Genomic DNA, 22047 nt, shown 5'->3' with positions numbered 1-22047 from the left:
CCATTATTCCAGTTTTCTGCTCAGATTTGACTGAAGCGTCCTCTTCTCATCTCGTCCCTCTGCAGAAGACCCACCAGAGCGCCCTGCAGGTCCAGCAGAAGGCGGAGGCTCTGCTGCAGGCCAACCACTACGATATGGACCTGATCAGAGACTGTGCAGAGAACGTGGCTTCCCACTGGCAGCAGCTCATGCTGAAGATGGAGGACCGACTGAAGCTGGTCAACGCCTCCGTGGCTTTCTACAAAACGTCTGAACAGGTAGGAGACCCGGTCACACTTTTTTCTTTATTTGTCTTTCTACTAAGAGGAAATTGTTGCATCTTTTTAATAGGACAAAAAAAATGAAATTTATGTTTGGAGAAATAAGATAAAAAACAATGCAGAGGAAAAAGTTGACAAAAAAAAAATTTGATGACTTTGATGGTTAAAAACAATAAACATCTGGTTTCTGTTTGGTTTTGTTATTGATGAATAACCTGACTGAGTTTTTCTTTCTGTGCTTTTCAACAATGTTGCTTTTGGTAGTTTATGGACAGTTAGCTGTTTATGTTAATGTCTCCTAGGGTGTAAAATACTGATGTCATAATTTTTATTAATTGAAAAAAAATGTGTTGCTAAAAAATTTTATTTTTTTGTCTGTTTTTTCTTATTCTTTTTCTTTCTGTATTATCTTTCTCTTTCTTTTGTTCTTCCTTTCTTTCTGTCATTCTCTTTTTTTAATTTGTTTCTCTCTTTGTCTCTTTTCCTCTATTTCTTTTCTGTCTTTTTCTTTAATGGTTTCTCTTTTTCTTTCTCTCTTTTTCTATTTCTCTCTCTCTTTCTGTTGTTTTTCTCTTCATCTTTCTTTTTTCCTTTTTTTTTCCTTTTCTAGTCCTGCATTGTACCTACAAAACAGTATCCTATAAAAAAAACCCTAATACTGTAAACGTATAAATAAGATGTTAAAACATGAAGCCCAGCTGCTGTTTCTGTCCATTTAAAGCGCTGCTCTGTGTCTCTGACTGACTTTGTGTTCAGGTGTGCAGCGTGCTGGAGAGCCTGGAGCAGGAGTACAAGAGGGAGGAGGACTGGTGCGGAGGAGCTGACAAGCTGGGACCCAACTGTGAGACGGACCATGTGACCCCCATGATCAGCAAGCACCTGGAACAGAAGGAGGCGTTCCTCAAGGTGCGACGCGTCCTGTGAAAATGAAACCAAACCAAGTCTTTGGTCACACTTCTGCTCTGACTTTTCTGACGTTTCTGCCAGGCTTGCACTCTGGCCAGAAGAAACGCGGACGTCTTCCTGAAGTACATGCACAGAAACAGCGTCAACATGCCGGGGATGCTGAGCCACGTCAAGGCGCCGGAACAACAGGTTAAAAGTAAGTGATGGATAATTTACTGAAGGGAGCTGAGGCTGCGTTCATACAGCAGGTTCTGATGCTCAAATCCAGTTTTCATTTTTTGCCTGGTCGTTCATACTATTAGAGGTTGTGACTGAATTTAGACTTGTGTGTGAATGATTTACATCCCCAACGTGACTCAGAACATCGTCACACAGCAGCGGACAGTTTATACAAATAATAGTGGATAACATGATTTTAAAGTTTATTCAGCATTGGCAGCTGACAGTATCACAAGATCATAACAAGACAAAGGAAGATAATAAAAGGAAAACACAACTAACAGCGATGGCCTCATGTGGAGCATCAACTTCTATAGAAAAATCAGTTTGGATGCGAAGTCGGAGCCAGTCGTGGTGGGATTGGGATGTGATGCAGCTCAGTGACACAGACGTCTTTCAGAATTTTATAATTATAATTCTCAGCCACTGATTACGTTCAATTTGTCTTCTTCTGGTGCAGAATTATGACGCATGTCTCACATGAATGACGTAAAAGTCAGATAAAATGCAACATGACCTTTCAGACTGCAGACGCCTTGAAAGCAGTTGTATTCATTTCTGATTCACAACAGCAGAAGGAGCACAATTCAGAATTTTTTTGAGGGTGAAAAGATAGTCATCTAGTTGTTCAGACTGTTGTGAAAAAGACAGATGTAGGTCACATTGGCTGGCTTTTTGGATGCAGCGTTGGAAGTTATTTATTTATTTCGGTGAAAGCACGAATACAAAGATGTCTTAGTCAGCCTAAACAGAAAGCCAGTTCAATTATTAATACAAAAATGTATAATTAACACTGGGTATAGATGAGCAAGATTACATTTTTAAAACAATCAAATAGAGATTTGTTAAGTTAATTATTCATGGAGACTCGGGGTTCCTAAGTGGAAGAACTGTAGAAATGAATGCAATTGATTTACGTATTATTCACATGTGGATATGTATAAAAAGTGAAATAATTTACACTACTTCTAAAATCTTTCTGATTTAACTCGGCCGTCACAGAGTTAAACGTCTCCACTGAAATCCTTCCTGTTTGTTTTGTGTTCAGACATCCTGAACGAGCTGCTGCAGCGAGAAAACAGAGTCCTGCATTTCTGGACCATGAGGAAGCGGCGGCTGGACCAGTGTCAGCAGTACGTGGTGTTTGAACGCAGCGCCAAGCAGGTACAGCAAACACATCCAGAGACAGAAACCTGGAAGCCTGACGGGAATGCTGTGGTTTATTCAGAGGGAGAGGACACACAGAGACACGTAACAGTGTCAAACAAATGTGTGTGTGTGTGTGTGTGTGTGTGTGTCTAGGCTTTGGAGTGGATTCATGACACCGGGGAGTTTTACCTGTCTACACACACATCGACCGGCTCCAGCATCCATCACACGCAGGAACTCCTGAAGGAGCACGAGGACTTCCACATCACAGCCAGGGTCAGAGGTCGCAACAACACAGATTTAATGTCATCTTCTGCAGATTTGAATATTAAACTCACTCTGCTCTCCTTCTAAAGCAAACCAAGGAGCGCGTGAAGCTGCTAATCCAGCTGGCCGACGGATTCTGCGAGAAAGGCCACAGCCACGCGGCGGAGATTAAGAAGTGGGTGACGGCTGTGGACAAACGCTACAGAGATTTCTCCCTGCGCATGGACAAGTACCGCAGCAGCCTGGAGAAAGCCCTGGGCATCCCGTCAGACTCCAACAAGGCGGTACGGGTGATCGATGCTTAAAATCAGGGCTGGACGATGAATCTGTTTGAGCCATTAGTCAGATTTTTGGCATTTGAAAATTTAATTTGTTGAAATCTGGATTTGTTTTTTCACCATTTCACTCCTTGGGTTTCCATAGTTCAGAGTGATGTCATGACGCCCAGGGCGGCCATCTTGTTTGACTAGCAGCTTCTGTTCATTTAAACTTTGAATTCAGGTCAACTCTACGACAAATTATAAGGGTCATTTCTTTTGTTTTCCTTTTCTGTGAGAAAGCTATGATGTTGCATCAATACAGTCTAAATAATACGAGAAAAAGGTCCTAATATTTTTTTCTTACGTTCCCCAGTAACAATTTTATATATCTACATGTATTTAAAGTCAGATTTATTTTTTGTGCAGCCAGGCAATGACATTTTGTTGCCAAATTCACTGTTGTGTCTTTGTGCAATGACAATAAAGTAAGTCTGAGTTTTATAAAAAAAAAAAAAAACAAGAAAATGATCTATCCAGGCTTTTTTCTCATTAAAATAAATTTCTTGTAATTTTAAAACTTCTGGTAAAATTCAGTTTTTTATTCTTTTAATAACATCAAGATATTCTCATGATTAAACTAAATTCTCATTGCCTGGTCCTAATATTTGGTTGTAAACTCACAGAAGGGAGTAAAAACCACTTGTCAAAATTATTTTCTGTCATTTGTAATTATTTAGAAAAAGTGCAAGAAAACAAAATCTGATCTGGCATGAAAACAAGTCAGATTTTATTATTCCCCCATATCCATCCCCAGTTAAAACCTAATTCACTCCCATGATGCCTCAGTACGCCCTCTAATCTTTGAGTGTCCCTCTTTTCTAGAGCAAGGACCTTCAGCTGGACATCATCCCAGCCACTCCTCCGGGGTCAGAGATCAAACTCAGGGACGCCGCCGCGCACGAGCCGAACGAGGAGAAACGCAAGTCGGCGCGCAGGAAGGAGTACGTGAGCCGCTTCCTGTTTGCCACGCCGTTCTGAGCGTCAGCAGATTAAAAGCAGCCTGCTTTATGAATGCAGTCAGGACTGCGTTTACTTTACATAATAAGGAAACGATAACAAGTCAGCGCTTTCCCTTCAGAAAACCAAAGATTTACTGCCGAGTTAATTGAATTAGGCGAACAAGAAGCCCGGCGCTGTTTCCAGAGGACGAGCTCCAAACTGATCCGTCATTGTTCTTGTCAACGCTGAATAAGGGAGTTTAATGTAAATGTGAAGGCATGATGGACTTTAAACATCCTTCTCCGTCTGTTCGGCTTCTCTCTGCTGCGCTGGGCGGAGGGGGACTGTGTCACTTCAGCCTCGTGCCACAAATCAGCAGCATAATTTATGTCACTCCTGGCAGGTTTATGGCCGAGTTTAATGGCCCCATAAGGCTTTCATTATTCACTGCAGTAAATGGACGACGCTGAGAAGCTGAGAAGGAGCTATTGATTATTCACCGCTTGAATGAGGACAGTATGACAAGCTGCCAACTTGTGCCTGTGTGTGTGTTTTTTTGTGTGTGTGTCTAGGTTCATCATGGCCGAGCTGATTCAGACGGAGAAAACCTATGTGCGAGACCTGCGGGAATGCATGGACGTAAGAAAACCTCCGAGACGCGCACCAAACGTCTGGAAACATCTGGAAAATATGGTAACTGTGGCCTTTCCTCTCTGCTGTTCACGCAGACGTACTTGTGGGAGATGACCAGCGGCGTGGAGGAGATTCCCCCAGGAATCATCAACAAGGAGCACATCATTTTTGGGAACATGCAGGACCTCTACGAATTCCACCATAAGTAAGACACGCCCATTTAAAGGCAAAGAGCATTGTTTAGTTTAATCAATCAATCAGGTTATTAACAAATTTCATTATTGATTCATAAACTCGTTCTCTTACGACACGTTATGCACATGTGCAAAGGGAGCAGGAAGAAGAACAGATATTTTATTAACCTGTCCCTTTCTCAGTAATATTTTTTTTCCTGTTTATAATACACAGCTGTGTGTTTTTTTGGAAAATGTTAAGCATGGTGGATATGCAACATGCGCGACATGAATTTTTGTATATAACAGTATTAAAGTGTGAAATATGACGTAAACTGCAAGATAATCATCAACACTCAGAAAATCTGCAACGAGCAGCTGAAGAAGAAAATAAAAAAATAAAGTCCAGACATTTTAGTTACTGTAGTCGTGACCTAATAAAGCTCAGCATAAATAAACGCCTGCAAACATCAGTGAACTGAAGGAATTTTGTAATGAACAATGGGCAGAAATTGCTCTTCGACAATATGTGACTCCTACTACTACCCTATAATAGGATGCACATAGTTTTTCATATCACTTTTAGCAGTTATTTAAACTATTTTTATGCAGTTATCTCCATGTAATAAAGTAGTTTTTTTTTTTTACTTTTATTTTACGTTTTCATCTCACACTCCTAAATTTATTCCAGCATCTTTCTCAAAGAGTTGGAGAAGTATGAGCAGCTTCCAGAAGATGTTGGCCACTGCTTTGTCACTTGGGTACGTATCATCAGGTGTTAGCATTATGTCGCCAGACCCTAAACAGAACCGCATCCATCTGTAACATTTCTCTGCTCTTTAAGGCCGACAAGTTCCAGATGTACGTGAACTACTGCAAGAACAAACCCGACTCCACGCAGCTCATATTGGAGCATGCTGGGAACTACTTTGACGTGAGTAGCACCGCTAGCGACGGCCACACCGGGAAGGTTTCATGGGCTGCGTATGAACAGAACTTACCCAACCTTTTTCTGTCTGGTGACAGGAAATCCAGCAACGGCACCGGCTGGCCAACTCCATCTCCTCCTATCTGATCAAGCCGGTGCAGAGAATCACCAAGTATCAGCTTCTGCTGAAGGTCGCACATCTCACCGCACCTCACAGCCGCTGCATTCAAGGGGCTCCATCGCGCTTCTGCTGATTTCCTGTCCGCTTGTCTGTTTAGGAGCTCCTGACGTGTTGCGAAGAAGGGAAAGGAGAGATTAAAGACGGCCTGGAGGTGATGCTCAACGTTCCCAAGAAGGCAAACGATGCCATGCATCTTTCCATGCTGGAAGGTGAGCGCCACACAGTGGTTGGACTGTGGATCTAGATCTGCTAGTTGTTACTTGGCCAATAATATCTAACTTGTTAAAGCTAAACTATTTTATGTCTGAAGGAAAGTGAAAATGGATTGATTTTAAAGTTTATTCAGCAACGGGAGCCGATAGTGTTATCACAAAATCACAGCAACGTAAAGGAAGCTAATGGAAAGAAAACACATCTAATAGCAACAGCATTTTGTGGAAGTCTGGACGAGAAGTCAGAGATAAGAGTGATGGGCTTGTGATGCAATTAGCTTCACTGACACAGACTACTTTCAAAGTTTCAGAATTATAATTTCATTTTCAGCCATTGTTTATGTCCAGTTTGTCTTCTTCTGATGCAGAATTATGACTCATGTCTCACATCAATGACATAAAAGTCAGATAAAATGCGACATGCGACGTTCAGACACTTTGAAGTCATTTGGATGTGAACCTCATTTAGTGCCATATATGAAAGTTTCTGATTCTTTTGGGGGAGTAAAGGCTGGAACTGGGCTGTTCAGACTACTGTGAAAAGTCAGATGTTGGTCGCATTTTGGTAAAAAAAAAAAAAAAATCGTTTGGGTTGCATTTGCCTTCTGTGTGACCAAAGAGACTTAAAAAATCTTGAGGTTAAGGCTGAGAGTTATTTATTAGTCAAAGCTTTATTTTTTATGACAGAACTAACGCGTAAAATAGAGAATATTTGGCAAGACTTGAAACTGACTGTTCACAATGTTCCTGATTTAATCTGATTTGGAGTCCAAACTGTTTTGCAAAGAAATGTGTTCCACCTCTAGAAAACCTCTAGTTAACGCAAATCTATTACAAAATAAAAATAAATGCATCAAACTTTCAATGAGATTAAAAAAAGTTGAGGAGAATGAAAGCGAAGTATGAAAGAAAAAACATTTTTGACAAAATACTGATTAGACTTTAAAAAGTCTCTCTGTTCAAATTTACCGTTTTTCCTCCAGGATTCGATGAGAACATAGAGTCTCAGGGCGAGCTCATCCTCCAGGACTCCTTCCAGGTCTGGGATCCCAAGACTTTGATCCGTAAAGGCCGAGAGCGCCACCTCTTCCTCTTCGAGATGTCTCTGGTGTTCAGCAAGGAGGTTAAGGATTCCAACGGCAGGAGCAAATACATCTACAAGAGCAAGCTGTTTGTAAGTACAGGAGGACGGATCCACACAGAGCTTTCAGCTTTTGTTCCTCCATCTCTGCTGTTACAATCAAAGGGAAAACAACACTTGAAGCAGAGGTGGTTGATATGTGTACACACATAGATTTATGTGTGTACACATATCAAATAGTTTTGTTTTTGATTTTGAGCTACTAACTTGAAAACTGACAGATTTTTTTTTTTTTTTGCCTGCAGACAAACTCATGTAAAGAGTAATGGTGGTAATTCTTTAAAAAACTCGGATCAATGTCAGTTGAAGTGAAATATCCCTTTAACTCTCTGCTAAATCAAAAGCTAACTTTAGCAATAAGTTTATAGAACATGCATGTAATAAAACCCACATCCGGTGTCAGATTTGGGATAATAAATGCCNCTTTTCTAGTCCTGCATTGTACCTACAAAACAGTATCCTATAAAAAAAACCCTAATACTGTAAACGTATAAATAAGATGTTAAAACATGAAGCCCAGCTGCTGTTTCTGTCCATTTAAAGCACTGCTCTGTGTCTCTGACTGACTTTGTGTTCAGGTGTGCAGCGTGCTGGAGAGCCTGGAGCAGGAGTACAAGAGGGAGGAGGACTGGTGCGGAGGAGCTGACAAGCTGGGACCCAACTGTGAGACAGACCATGTGACCCCCATGATCAGCAAGCACCTGGAACAGAAGGAGGCGTTCCTCAAGGTGCGATGCGTCCTGTGAAAATGAAACCAAACCAAGTCTTTGGTCACACTTCTGCTCTGACTTTTCTGACGTTTCTGCCAGGCTTGCACTCTGGCCAGAAGAAACGCGGACGTCTTCCTGAAGTACATGCACAGAAACAGCGTCAACATGCCGGGGATGCTGAGCCACGTCAAGGCGCCGGAACAACAGGTTAAAAGTAAGTGATGGATAATTTACTGAAGGGAGCTGAGGCTGCGTTCATACAGCAGGTTCTGATGCTCAAATCCAGTTTTCATTTTTTGCCTGGTCGTTCATACTATTAGAGGTTGTGACTGAATTTAGACTTGTGTGTGAATGATTTACATCCCCGATGTGACTCAGAACATCGTCACACAGCAGCGGACAGTTTATACAAATAATAGTGGATAACATGATTTTAAAGTTTATTCAGCATTGGCAGCTGACAGTATCACAAGATCATAACAAGACAAAGGAAGATAATAAAAGGAAAACACAACTAACAGCGATGGCCTCATGTGGAGCATCAACTTCTATAGAAAAATCAGTTTGGATGCGAAGTCGGAGCCAGTCGTGGTGGGATTGGGATGCGATGCGGCTCAGTGACACAGACGTCTTTCAGAATTTTATAATTATAATTCTCAGCCACTGATTACGTTCAATTTGTCTTCTTCTGGTGCAGAATTATGACGCATGTCTCACATGAATGACGTAAAAGTCAGATAAAATGCAACATGACCTTTCAGACTGCAGACGCCTTGAAAGCAGTTGTATTCATTTCTGATTCACAACAGCAGAAGGAGCACAATTCAGAATTTTTTTGAGGGTGAAAAGATAGTCATCTAGTTGTTCAGACTGTTGTGAAAAAGACAGATGTAGGTCACATTGGCTGGCTTTTTGGATGCAGCGTTGGAAGTTATTTATTTATTTCGGTGAAAGCACGAATACAAAGATGTCTTAGTCAGCCTAAACAGAAAGCCAGTTCAATTATTAATACAAAAATGTATAATTAACACTGGGTATAGATGAGCAAGATTACATTTTTAAAACAATCAAATAGAGATTTGTTAAGTTAATTATTCATGGAGACTCGGGGTTCCTAAGTGGAAGAACTGTAGAAATGAATGCAATTGATTTACGTATTATTCACATGTGGATATGTATAAAAAGTGAAATAATTTACACTACTTCTAAAATCTTTCTGATTTAACTCGGCCGTCACAGAGTTAAACGTCTCCACTGAAATCCTTCCTGTTTGTTTTGTGTTCAGACATCCTGAACGAGCTGCTGCAGCGAGAAAACAGAGTCCTGCATTTCTGGACCATGAGGAAGCGGCGGCTGGACCAGTGTCAGCAGTACGTGGTGTTTGAACGCAGCGCCAAGCAGGTACAGCAAACACATCCAGAGACAGAAACCTGGAAGCCTGACGGGAATGCTGTGGTTTATTCAGAGGGAGAGGACACACAGAGACACGTAACAGTGTCAAACAAATGTGTGTGTGTGTGTGTGTGTGTGTGTGTCTAGGCTTTGGAGTGGATTCATGACACCGGGGAGTTTTACCTGTCTACACACACATCGACCGGCTCCAGCATCCATCACACGCAGGAACTCCTGAAGGAGCACGAGGACTTCCACATCACAGCCAGGGTCAGAGGTCGCAACAACACAGATTTAATGTCATCTTCTGCAGATTTGAATATTAAACTCACTCTGCTCTCCTTCTAAAGCAAACCAAGGAGCGCGTGAAGCTGCTAATCCAGCTGGCCGACGGATTCTGCGAGAAAGGCCACAGCCACGCGGCGGAGATTAAGAAGTGGGTGACGGCTGTGGACAAACGCTACAGAGATTTCTCCCTGCGCATGGACAAGTACCGCAGCAGCCTGGAGAAAGCCCTGGGCATCCCGTCAGACTCCAACAAGGCGGTACGGGTGATCGATGCTTAAAATCAGGGCTGGACGATGAATCTGTTTGAGCCATTAGTCAGATTTTTGGCATTTGAAAATTTAATTTGTTGAAATCTGGATTTGTTTTTTCACCATTTCACTCCTTGGGTTTCCATAGTTCAGAGTGATGTCATGACGCCCAGGGCGGCCATCTTGTTTGACTAGCAGCTTCTGTTCATTTAAACTTTGAATTCAGGTCAACTCTACGACAAATTATAAGGGTCATTTCTTTTGTTTTCCTTTTCTGTGAGAAAGCTATGATGTTGCATCAATACAGTCTAAATAATACGAGAAAAAGGTCCTAATATTTTTTTCTTACGTTCCCCAGTAACAATTTTATATATCTACATGTATTTAAAGTCAGATTTATTTTTTGTGCAGCCAGGCAATGACATTTTGTTGCCAAATTCACTGTTGTGTCTTTGTGCAATGACAATAAAGTAAGTCTGAGTTTTATAAAAAAAAAAAAAAACAAGAAAATGATCTATCCAGGCTTTTTTCTCATTAAAATAAATTTCTTGTAATTTTAAAACTTCTGGTAAAATTCAGTTTTTTATTCTTTTAATAACATCAAGATATTCTCATGATTAAACTAAATTCTCATTGCCTGGTCCTAATATTTGGTTGTAAACTCACAGAAGGGAGTAAAAACCACTTGTCAAAATTATTTTCTGTCATTTGTAATTATTTAGAAAAAGTGCAAGAAAACAAAATCTGATCTGGCATGAAAACAAGTCAGATTTTATTATTCCCCCATATCCATCCCCAGTTAAAACCTAATTCACTCCCATGATGCCTCAGTACGCCCTCTAATCTTTGAGTGTCCCTCTTTTCTAGAGCAAGGACCTTCAGCTGGACATCATCCCAGCCACTCCTCCGGGGTCAGAGATCAAACTCAGGGACGCCGCCGCGCACGAGCCGAACGAGGAGAAACGCAAGTCGGCGCGCAGGAAGGAGTACGTGAGCCGCTTCCTGTTTGCCACGCCGTTCTGAGCGTCAGCAGATTAAAAGCAGCCTGCTTTATGAATGCAGTCAGGACTGCGTTTACTTTACATAATAAGGAAACGATAACAAGTCAGCGCTTTCCCTTCAGAAAACCAAAGATTTACTGCCGAGTTAATTGAATTAGGCGAACAAGAAGCCCGGCGCTGTTTCCAGAGGACGAGCTCCAAACTGATCCGTCATTGTTCTTGTCAACGCTGAATAAGGGAGTTTAATGTAAATGTGAAGGCATGATGGACTTTAAACATCCTTCTCCGTCTGTTCGGCTTCTCTCTGCTGCGCTGGGCGGAGGGGGACTGTGTCACTTCAGCCTCGTGCCACAAATCAGCAGCATAATTTATGTCACTCCTGGCAGGTTTATGGCCGAGTTTAATGGCCCCATAAGGCTTTCATTATTCACTGCAGTAAATGGACGACGCTGAGAAGCTGAGAAGGAGCTATTGATTATTCACCGCTTGAATGAGGACAGTATGACAAGCTGCCAACTTGTGCCTGTGTGTGTGTTTTTTTGTGTGTGTGTCTAGGTTCATCATGGCCGAGCTGATTCAGACGGAGAAAACCTATGTGCGAGACCTGCGGGAATGCATGGACGTAAGAAAACCTCCGAGACGCGCACCAAACGTCTGGAAACATCTGGAAAATATGGTAACTGTGGCCTTTCCTCTCTGCTGTTCACGCAGACGTACTTGTGGGAGATGACCAGCGGCGTGGAGGAGATTCCCCCAGGAATCATCAACAAGGAGCACATCATTTTTGGGAACATGCAGGACCTCTACGAATTCCACCATAAGTAAGACACGCCCATTTAAAGGCAAAGAGCATTGTTTAGTTTAATCAATCAATCAGGTTATTAACAAATTTCATTATTGATTCATAAACTCGTTCTCTTATGACACGTTATGCACATGTGCAAAGGGGCAGGAGGAAGAAAAGATATTTTATTAACCTGTCCCTTTCTCAGTAATATTTTTTTCCTGTTTATAATACACAGCTGTGTATTTTTTTGGAAAATGTTAAGCATGGTGGATATGCAACATGCCCGACATGAATTTTTGTATATAACAGTATTAAAGTGTGAAATATGACGTAAACTGCAAGATAATCATAAACACTCAGAAAATCTGCAACGAGCAGCTGAAGAAGAAAATAAAAAAATAAAGTCCAGACATTTTAGTTACTGTAGTCGTGACCTAATAAAGCTCAGCATAAATAAACGCCTGCAAACATCAGTGAACTGAAGGAATTTTGTAATGAACAATGGGCAGAAATTGCTCTTCGACAATATGTGACTCCTACTACTACCCTATAATAGGATGCACATAGTTTTTCATATCACTTTTAGCAGTTATTTAAACTATTTTTATGCAGTTATCTCCATGTAATAAAGTAGTTTTTTTTTTTTACTTTTATTTTACGTTTTCATCTCACACTCCTAAATTTATTCCAGCATCTTTCTCAAAGAGTTGGAGAAGTATGAGCAGCTTCCAGAAGATGTTGGCCACTGCTTTGTCACTTGGGTACGTATCATCAGGTGTTAGCATTATGTCGCCAGACCCTAAACAGAACCGCATCCATCTGTAACATTTCTCTGCTCTTTAAGGCCGACAAGTTCCAGATGTACGTGAACTACTGCAAGAACAAACCCGACTCCACGCAGCTCATATTGGAGCATGCTGGGAACTACTTTGACGTGAGTAGCACCGCTAGCGACGGCCACACCGGGAAGGTTTCATGGGCTGCGTATGAACAGAACTTACCCAACCTTTTTCTGTCTGGTGACAGGAAATCCAGCAACGGCACCGGCTGGCCAACTCCATCTCCTCCTATCTGATCAAGCCGGTGCAGAGAATCACCAAGTATCAGCTTCTGCTGAAGGTCGCACATCTCACCGCACCTCACAGCCGCTGCATTCAAGGGGCTCCATCGCGCTTCTGCTGATTTCCTGTCCGCTTGTCTGTTTAGGAGCTCCTGACGTGTTGCGAAGAAGGGAAAGGAGAGATTAAAGACGGCCTGGAGGTGATGCTCAACGTTCCCAAGAAGGCAAACGATGCCATGCATCTTTCCATGCTGGAAGGTGAGCGCCACACAGTGGTTGGACTGTGGATCTAGATCTGCTAGTTGTTACTTGGCCAATAATATCTAACTTGTTAAAGCTAAACTATTTTATGTCTGAAGGAAAGTGAAAATGGATCGATTTTAAAGTTTATTCAGCAACGGGAGCCGATAGTGTTATCACAAAATCACAGCAACGTAAAGGAAGCTAATGGAAAGAAAACACATCTAATAGCAACAGCATTTTGTGGAAGTCTGGACGAGAAGTCAGAGATAAGAGTGATGGGCTTGTGATGCAATTAGCTTCACTGACACAGACTACTTACAAAGTTTCAGAATTATAATTTCATTTTCAGCCATTGTTTATGTCCAGTTTGTCTTCTTCTGATGCAGAATTATGACTCATGTCTCACATCAATGACATAAAAGTCAGATAAAATGCGACATGCGACGTTCAGACACTTTGAAGTCATTTGGATGTGAACCTCATTTAGTGCCATATATGAAAGTTTCTGATTCTTTTGGGGGAGTAAAGGCTGGAACTGGGCTGTTCAGACTACTGTGAAAAGTCAGATGTTGGTCGCATTTTGGTAAAAAAAAAAAAAAAATCGTTTGGGTTGCATTTGCCTTCTGTGTGACCAAAGAGACTTAAAAAATCTTGAGGTTAAGGCTGAGAGTTATTTATTAGTCAAAGCTTTATTTTTTATGACAGAACTAACGCGTAAAATAGAGAATATTTGGCAAGACTTGAAACTGACTGTTCACAATGTTCCTGATTTAATCTGATTTGGAGTCCAAACTGTTTTGCAAAGAAATGTGTTCCACCTCTAGAAAACCTCTAGTTAACGCAAATCTATTACAAAATAAAAATAAATGCATCAAACTTTCAATGAGATTAAAAAAAGTTGAGGAGAATGAAAGCGAAGTATGAAAGAAAAAACATTTTTGACAAAATACTGATTAGACTTTAAAAAGTCTCTCTGTTCAAATTTACCGTTTTTCCTCCAGGATTCGATGAGAACATAGAGTCTCAGGGCGAGCTCATCCTCCAGGACTCCTTCCAGGTCTGGGATCCCAAGACTTTGATCCGTAAAGGCCGAGAGCGCCACCTCTTCCTCTTCGAGATGTCTCTGGTGTTCAGCAAGGAGGTGAAGGATTCCAACGGCAGGAGCAAATACATCTACAAGAGCAAGCTGTTTGTAAGTACAGGAGGACGGATCCACACAGAGCTTTCAGCTTTTGTTCCTCCATCTCTGCTGTTACAATCAAAGGGAAAACAACACTTGAAGCAGAGGTGGTTGATATGTGTACACACATAGATTTATGTGTGTACACATATCAAATAGTTTTGTTTTTGATTTTGAGCTACTAACTTGAAAACTGACAGATTTTTTTTTTTTTTTGCCTGCAGACAAACTCATGTAAAGAGTAATGGTGGTAATTCTTTAAAAAACTCGGATCAATGTCAGTTGAAGTGAAATATCCCTTTAACTCTCTGCTAAATCAAAAGCTAACTTTAGCAATAAGTTTATAGAACATGCATGTAATAAAACCCACATCCGGTGTCAGATTTGGGATAATAAATGCCACCTTTTACCTCAGGACAACTTTTTTTTCTTGTCTTCTCTTGGCATAAGAGTGAAATCATCTCCAACCTGGTAAATTAGGAACAACCTGAAACGTTTGGTGCGTTCTTTCTTCCTTTTCCTCCTGCAGACGTCTGAGCTGGGCGTGACGGAGCACGTCGAAGGAGATCCGTGTAAGTTTGCCTTATGGGTGGGACGTACCCCGACTTCTGACAACAAAATAGTTCTCAAGGTAAGGAATGAGAAAGTTTCTCCTTTTTCTTCTGCTGACATGTTCTCAAGGGTTGGCTAATACAGTTGTAAGAGGAAGATGTTAAAAACTACACTGAGAAAAATGAGAGGTTAAGATTTTACATATATCATGGTTTTGAATTATCTGTATTGGTCTAACCCAAATGTGTAGCTTTCCTTCTCTTTCTTTTTTTTTCCCTTTTCTTTGACTTGTACAACAGAGTATTAGGGCGATACTAAGAAAAAAATAAATACAATTTATGGGAGTAAAGTTTAAATAAGTTGTATATCAATAATAGTCATAGTATTACGTGAATAAAGTAATACTATTATGAGAATAAAGTTGGAATATTATGAAAAAAGTTGTAATAATATGACAATAACGTCATTATATTACGAAAATGAAATTATGGCATTTTGAGAATAGTTGTACGAGAATAATTTCAAAATAAAATGAGGAAGAAGTTGTAATGCTACAACATTTTTGTAGTATATTTTCATAATAATATGAATTCATTCAATATGTGAAAATATGATTTCCTCCTTACACTTTTGTTTTATTTTTTTCTTAGTCCCTGATTCTCCATCATAAACTTGTAATGTTTTATAAGCTGCAGTTTTCTGTCAGCCCTCCTCTGTCCTCCCTCCTTCCTTCCTTCCTTTCCTCTTTCTCTCTGTCGTCTTTGTCCTCCGGTCAGATTCAGCTTTGTTCCATCTGTTAAAAAAAAAAAAACAAATCCACAAACACATCTGTGAACCCGGGGCTGTGTTTTCCGTGGATGTTTGTACATCTAACTCTATGTGGGCTGAATCGCTTCCACCAACGCTGGTGACACCGTCAGCTCATGAACGCCCGCGGCCTCTCATGCCACTTCATCAAAGTAACACGTCGTCTCCCTGTTTGAAGCAGAAAAACGATCTTTTAATCATCCGGACCCCCCCACACCCCTCTGCCACCCCTCCATTCATCTTCTGTGTGTTTTTGTTGTGGAGCTCACAGATGGATTAAAGTTAGCGTCCGCCGCTGGAACAGCATGAGCCCAGAAACCCCCCACACTCAGCTCTGTTACACACGTTCACTACTGAGCTAACCACTGACTAGTAGCCATGCAGTATGTGCATTGTAAATTGTCTCCCCACACACACACTCACACACACACTCTCCTCATTACTGTCTGCACATTTAAATGGCCATCAGCACTCTGTCAAAGGCAGATTATATCCGTGTTTTGCATTTCTATCACGTGACTTCATTTCTTTGTTTTGTTTGTGAGCGCATTAAAAAAAAAATGTCCCGTATATTTTCTCAAGCCAAATCAGTGAAATTCTTTATTCTATATTTTAAATTCAAAGCTAAGTCAGGGAGCCAAACATGGAGCAACGGTGAGTACAAACGATCCCACAACACAGCCCTCATCTGCTTCACACAAGTCTGCACGCTTCCTGCACGTTAGTTCATTAACACTGTTTACAGGACGGCTTTGGCTGAGTGTGTTGTACATCTTTAAACGGCTTCCCAGTCCTGGATACTAACACAAAAATCCTTGGCGGAAAGAATTATGGTTTTCCAAAATAATAATTTAAAGTTTTATCTTTTTTATTCAAATGAAAAAAAAATACTGATTAATTTTCTTTGTTGATAACCTAATCTAAGTGTGCGGCTATTTCTATAATATTTTTTGTCACTCATTTCAGAAGGTGAAACTCTGATTCATTACACAGTGAAATTTTTCAAGCTTTAATTTCTTGTAATTTTTTTGCTTATGGCTTGTAGATCATTAAAACCCAAAATGCAGCATCTCAGAACATTATGGAGGATCAATAAAAAAAGGATGAGATGTTTTGGGTTATAGCTGCACTATGTAACATATATATAAAAGTAGATTTTCACACATTTGTTGAAACTGTCAGAATGTCAAGACAGTCATGACAATCTATGAAAAAATCGAGCTCCTCTGCTTTCCCCCTGTGCTCCAAGTGAAAACTAGAAACAACCAATCAGGGCCAGGAGGCGGATTGTAGCGCTGTCGATCATGTCCATGTAGGCGCCACCCACCCCCTCACCCCCTTTTCTCGCTCTCTGCTAGGATACAACTTCAGCTGAGCTTGTCATGAGTGCTAAGGCTAGTTAGCGTAGCCACTGATGATGGCTGACAAACAGTTTTCCTGTAATGGTAACTTCTTTCTCCGCCATTTGCACATTTAGCAGTGCGTTCATGAAGATGATTGACAGCACTATGACCCTCCTTCTGGCTCTGATTGGTTGTTTCTGACCAATCAGAGCCAAGCGCTGCATTTCTTCAGACAACAGCAACAGCTCAGGGAGGAGGAGATTGATGTTTTCACAGATTATCTGTCTCATATAATTCTGTCCTGACATGGTGACAGTTTTAACAAATATGTAAAAAAGAAAAAAAGATTCATACTGCATTGTTATTTATCTGATTAAGGTGTGAAACCATGACTTTCTGATATTTAACTTATGAAACAAAACCTTGAAATATTTCACTCTATGAAATCTGAGTTTAACATTCAGAAATGTAATTTTTTCCCCAGATGTACCTGTAAATTTAAAAAATACCAGAAGTAAAATAAAGAGAAGTCATTCAGACTTGTGTGAAACGGAGTGAAATTTCATTAACAAAGTTTTTATTTTTCGTTTTGAGATCTCACGCCAGATCTCGTTCAACATCTCCCTTTCCCGCCCTTTCATAGGCATCGAACATTGAGAACAAACAGGACTGGATCAAACACATCAGGGAGGTGATCCAGGAGCGCACCATTCATCTGAGAGGAGCCCTGAAGGAGCCCATTCACATCCCCAAACCCAGCACCGCCAAGCATCCCAAAGGACGAAGGTAAACACCACTGGAGTTAGAGAGTGAAACATCTTTCCTCCTTCTGAGGACAATGGCAGTATGACAGTCCTGTGTTCTGCGTTCAGGGATTTAGAGGACCTGGACAGTCAGGGTGAAGGCAGCAGCCAACCAGACACCATCTCTCTGGCGTCCCGCACCTCCCAGAACACGCTGGACAGCGACAAGGTGACAACTCTGAACGTTTTAAAAATCAGAGCAAAAAAGCTCAGAATCTGATCCTTTTTCGTCCTATCAGAACTCTGAACCGGGTCTTCTCTTCCTCAGCTCTCCGGCGGCTGCGAGCTCACCGTGGTGATCCACGACTTCATGGCCAGCAACAGCAACGAGCTGACGCTGAGGCGAGGGCAAACCGTCGAGGTCCTGGAGCGTTGCCACGACAAACCCGACTGGTGCCTGGTGAGGACGACGGACCGCTCGCCGGCCCTGGAGGGCCTGGTCCCCTGCGCCATGCTCTGCATCGCCCACTCCAGGTCGTCCATGGAGATGGAGGGAATCTTTAACCACAAAGGTTCGGAGCCGACCGCCGCGGTTCCGATCTGCAAAGATTTTCACATTCAGACTACAAACTTCAGTGGTTTTTGTTTGGATCTTTATGTGATAAACCAAAACATGGTGCATGATTGTGAAGAGGAAGGCAAATTTGACAGTTTTTCTTTAGAAACATCTTAGAAATGGAGGTACAAACCTTTCATTGAAGAGTGGCAAAGAAAGCCACAAGTTCTACTTAAGGTTTGTTAATCTAGAGGACAGAGGAAAACCTGTGGAAGAAGTTCTCTGGTCAGATGGGACCAAAGTGGAACTTTCTGGTATTTGATGAAAAGCTAACACTAAAGATCCCTCCTAGCTAGGCCTGTCACAATAACACGTTTTACTGGCCCATAAATTCTCCCAGTAACTCTAAATTGGTGGGTTTTAAACCTTGAAATAAAGGAAGTCAGTGTTTCAGCACATTTACGGTTTCCTGGAAGTTGGTTCCAGATTTGTAGAGCATAGAAACTGAATGCTGAATTAAAACTGAATTTTACAAAGTTTTGTTTCAGGGGTTCTTAATAACAAAACGCTCTCAGTTTTACGAAATGTTTATGAAAGACTTTGACAAAAACTTTGATCATTCCACAATCATGTAGCACTTTGTCTCCGTCAGTCCGTAAAAAAATCCTGTCAAAACACATTACAGAGGTGTTAACTTGATAAGATGTTACAAATTTACTTTAGCAAAGTACAGTTGCAATGTAACTCGATACTTTGAATGTGCATATCAGAGCATTTCTAAGACGCCCCCTCCTCTGCCTCTCACAGACACTCTGTCGGTGTGCAGCAATGACTCCATTATGCCAGGATCTTCAGCCACGCTGCAGCCTGGCCATGGCATCAGCTCCCACAGCTCACCTGGACCCAAACGACCAGGTAGGCAGTCATGGCGATCTTAGCTCATGTTGTATGTAGGTCTGTTGTTATAAGCAATAAATCAATTTATCGCACCATTTCCATTTGACCTCTTTTGACCAAAACTTGGTGATAAAAGTCTCCAGTCTGGCTCTGTGGTCTCAACTAGACCCTTTTTTGAAGAACAGTTTTGAGTAATTAATTTTTTTGTTGTTTCTGTTGTTTATATATCTTTGGATTTTTAACATGTCTTCCTGTTCCAGTGTTAAACCTTCATTAGAATCTAACCTGTTTTTTTTTTTTTGCATTATTATGCCATTACCATAATATTACTTGAAAATGATCTCAAAGCAACAATATTATCGACATCGCGATAACTTCTGGGGCGATTTATCGTACAGGAACATTTGTAGTCATGGCAGGCTTAGTTGTGCGAGTGTATTTTATGTTTTGCCAGAAGTTGTTTGATGTGGTAAAACTGAGAGGAGTTTAACGTTGAAGCCGTAACTGCTACGTTTCCAAGGTAACACGCTTCGCAAGTGGCTGACCAGCCCGGTGCGTCGGCTCAGCAGCGGCAAGGCGGACGGCCACGTCAAGAAGCTGGCCAGCAAGCACAAGAAGAACCGGGAGGTGAGGAAGAGCGGCGAGATAACCATGGGTTCACAGAAAGACTCCGACGACAGCGCCGCCACGCCTCAGGATGAAACTCTGGAGGAGGTGGGTGGACACACACACACACACACACACACACACACACACACACGCACACACACACACACACACGCTTTGATTTCCATAGAAGTAGTCAGGCAACATAATCTCACCGCTGCCGTTCTTGTGTGCGTCTCAGAGGGTTCGTAACGAGGGCCTGTCAAGCGGCACGCTGTCCAAGTCCAGTTCGTCTGGCATGCAGAGCTGCGGAGAAGAGGAGGGAGAGGAGGGGGCCGACTCGGTTCCTCTGCCCCCGCCCATGGCCATCCAGCAGCACAGCCTGCTGCAGCCGGACTCACAGGACGACAAGGTGAGGACAAGGAGACTCGTCCAAATCACCCAGGAGAGGAAGCTGGGATTAAGATATGACCTGCTTGATGTCAGATTGGGATTTTCAGGTTTTTGTAAAACAATAGTGACACATAAGTGCATTATGTGCACAGCGGCTCATTTCCTGTGACCAGTCAGCGGTTCTGAAACTAAATATCATTTAGTTTTGGATTTAAATGGATTGTCATCCCAGAAAGCTGTCAAATGTGACTTTATCTTTTTGCATTATTTGCAGTGAAACATAAAAATAATTGCCTTACTTGTCTCATGTAAGGAAAAACTCTGTTTTATAGGATGAAATGCTATAAAACTGCAACAAATAACTAAATGTTTGTTTCATTGGGTTTCCATGTGATTGACCAACACAAAACTGACAAGTGGGAGAAAACAAAAAAAGAAGAAAAAAAACTGAAATGTGAAAAACAAAAGGGGGGATTTATATTTAGCTGATGCCTCTAAATAAAATCTAGTGCAACCAGTTTCCTGCAGGAGTTTTCTGATATGTAAACATAAGTTACAACAGTTCTATGAAGATATCAGAGGTTTTTACAGAGCATCAGTGAACAAACAGCTTCAGGGAAACCAAAGCAGACTTCCACATTTATCTGATGTTGACCACGTCAAGAATTACTTTTATTATTTCTTTTAGTTTTTCTCTGATAGTTGGCAGTTTTAAGTTTCCATATGAAAAATCTGCATCTTTATTTATTTATTTATTTTTTGACTGCATGAGCATTACTATTTGATTTCTAAAATGGTTTAAAATGTCTTACATTTCAGATATTTAAAACTTTTACACTCAGTTCTTTCTAAGCTATTGACACCTCTTGAACCTTTTCCTTTTTTTTTTGGTCGCATTACGACCATAAGCCAAATATTTTATTGAGTTTTGATGCAATAGACCAACAGAAAGAGGCATCACAGAAAAGATTTTTTAAATTTTTTGCTAATAAAATGTAGAAGTTGTCTCATATCTGCTGAGTTAATCCCAAATGAGTACTGTATGTTATCTCTGGTTGTGTTTATTATTATTATTTTTCATTCTGCTCCAGTCTCAGGTCTTTAGCTCCATCAGCTCCCCCACATCATGATGCTGCCAGAATCATGTCATTGCAGTTGAGGTGTTTTCAGGATGATGTCCAGTTAGTTTTCCTCTTCATGTCATGTTTTGCATCTTTTCAGATCAGCATAAATTTTCACATTCTGCTTTGTCTTGGTCTATCACATAAAACCCAAACGGCAAATATTAAACTTTAGGTTTATAAAATGACATTGTGGAAAACCACAAGAAGTAATTCTATAATATTCTGTACTTTATTTAAAACGCTTTTTTTTTTTTTTTTTTAAAAAAGAAGAACTTAATATGAGTCCAACGTTCACTGATCCGTTTATCTCGTTTCCCTTAAAACATCATTTTTCTGACGCAAATGAATCGAACCTTTCCAGTCATAATGAACATTTTCTCTTCCTATTCTGCCCTGTCTTTTTTAAAAACAGAGTTTTACATTTTAGGCAGCAAAAGACTAAAGCAGATTCTCTTCTGACACTAATTTGTGTTTCTCTTTTGTTTTGTTTCCTGGTTGTATTGTTTGCTGTTTGCCATGACGTAGCATTACCTTGATTTATGTCCTGTCTTTGCTTTGTCTCAGTTTCCATATCTCTCCATCTGAAAGCCTTGCTCTTCCCCTTCTGTCTCCTCCCTCAGTCTGATTCTTTAATTCCTGCTTTTTCCCGCTCCTTCCACTTTAAAATGCCCTTTTTAAAGCCTGTTCTTTTTGAGGGGAAATGACTTTAAGCTTCTTAACTTCTTTTTTTTTTTTTTTAAACGCACTCTGGTTAACTTCTGTATTTTAACAAACTCATAACATTCCTAA

General features: G+C 41.0%; 1 protein-coding gene across 1 annotated transcript in view; it reads left to right on the top strand.

Annotated features, from left to right (window-relative positions):
- The window catches only part of LOC103146047 (triple functional domain protein-like), a gene marked incomplete at its 5' end in the record, with an annotated part of 42927 nt that overhangs the window by 8492 nt on the left and 12388 nt on the right, over positions 1-22047 (top strand). The window contains 22 exons of the mRNA XM_007563758.2: positions 66-257; positions 1017-1166; positions 1248-1362; positions 2434-2549; positions 2688-2810; positions 2891-3085; positions 3944-4062; positions 4633-4699; positions 4789-4898; positions 5558-5627; positions 5711-5800; positions 5893-5985; positions 6073-6184; positions 7171-7361; positions 14767-14868; positions 16221-16250; positions 17583-17725; positions 17812-17911; positions 18011-18254; positions 19046-19153; positions 19656-19849; positions 19983-20153. Of these exons, the coding sequence (XP_007563820.2) occupies positions 66-257; positions 1017-1166; positions 1248-1362; positions 2434-2549; positions 2688-2810; positions 2891-3085; positions 3944-4062; positions 4633-4699; positions 4789-4898; positions 5558-5627; positions 5711-5800; positions 5893-5985; positions 6073-6184; positions 7171-7361; positions 14767-14868; positions 16221-16250; positions 17583-17725; positions 17812-17911; positions 18011-18254; positions 19046-19153; positions 19656-19849; positions 19983-20153 (2835 nt within the window). The remainder of the gene's footprint in view (positions 1-65; positions 258-1016; positions 1167-1247; positions 1363-2433; positions 2550-2687; positions 2811-2890; positions 3086-3943; positions 4063-4632; positions 4700-4788; positions 4899-5557; positions 5628-5710; positions 5801-5892; positions 5986-6072; positions 6185-7170; positions 7362-14766; positions 14869-16220; positions 16251-17582; positions 17726-17811; positions 17912-18010; positions 18255-19045; positions 19154-19655; positions 19850-19982; positions 20154-22047) is intronic.

The sequence above is a fragment of the Poecilia formosa genome, unplaced genomic scaffold (genome assembly GCF_000485575.1).
Source record: "Poecilia formosa unplaced genomic scaffold, Poecilia_formosa-5.1.2 Scaffold150, whole genome shotgun sequence".
Lineage (NCBI taxonomy): Eukaryota > Metazoa > Chordata > Actinopteri > Cyprinodontiformes > Poeciliidae > Poecilia > Poecilia formosa.
This window is presented reverse-complemented; position numbering and strand designations above follow the sequence as displayed.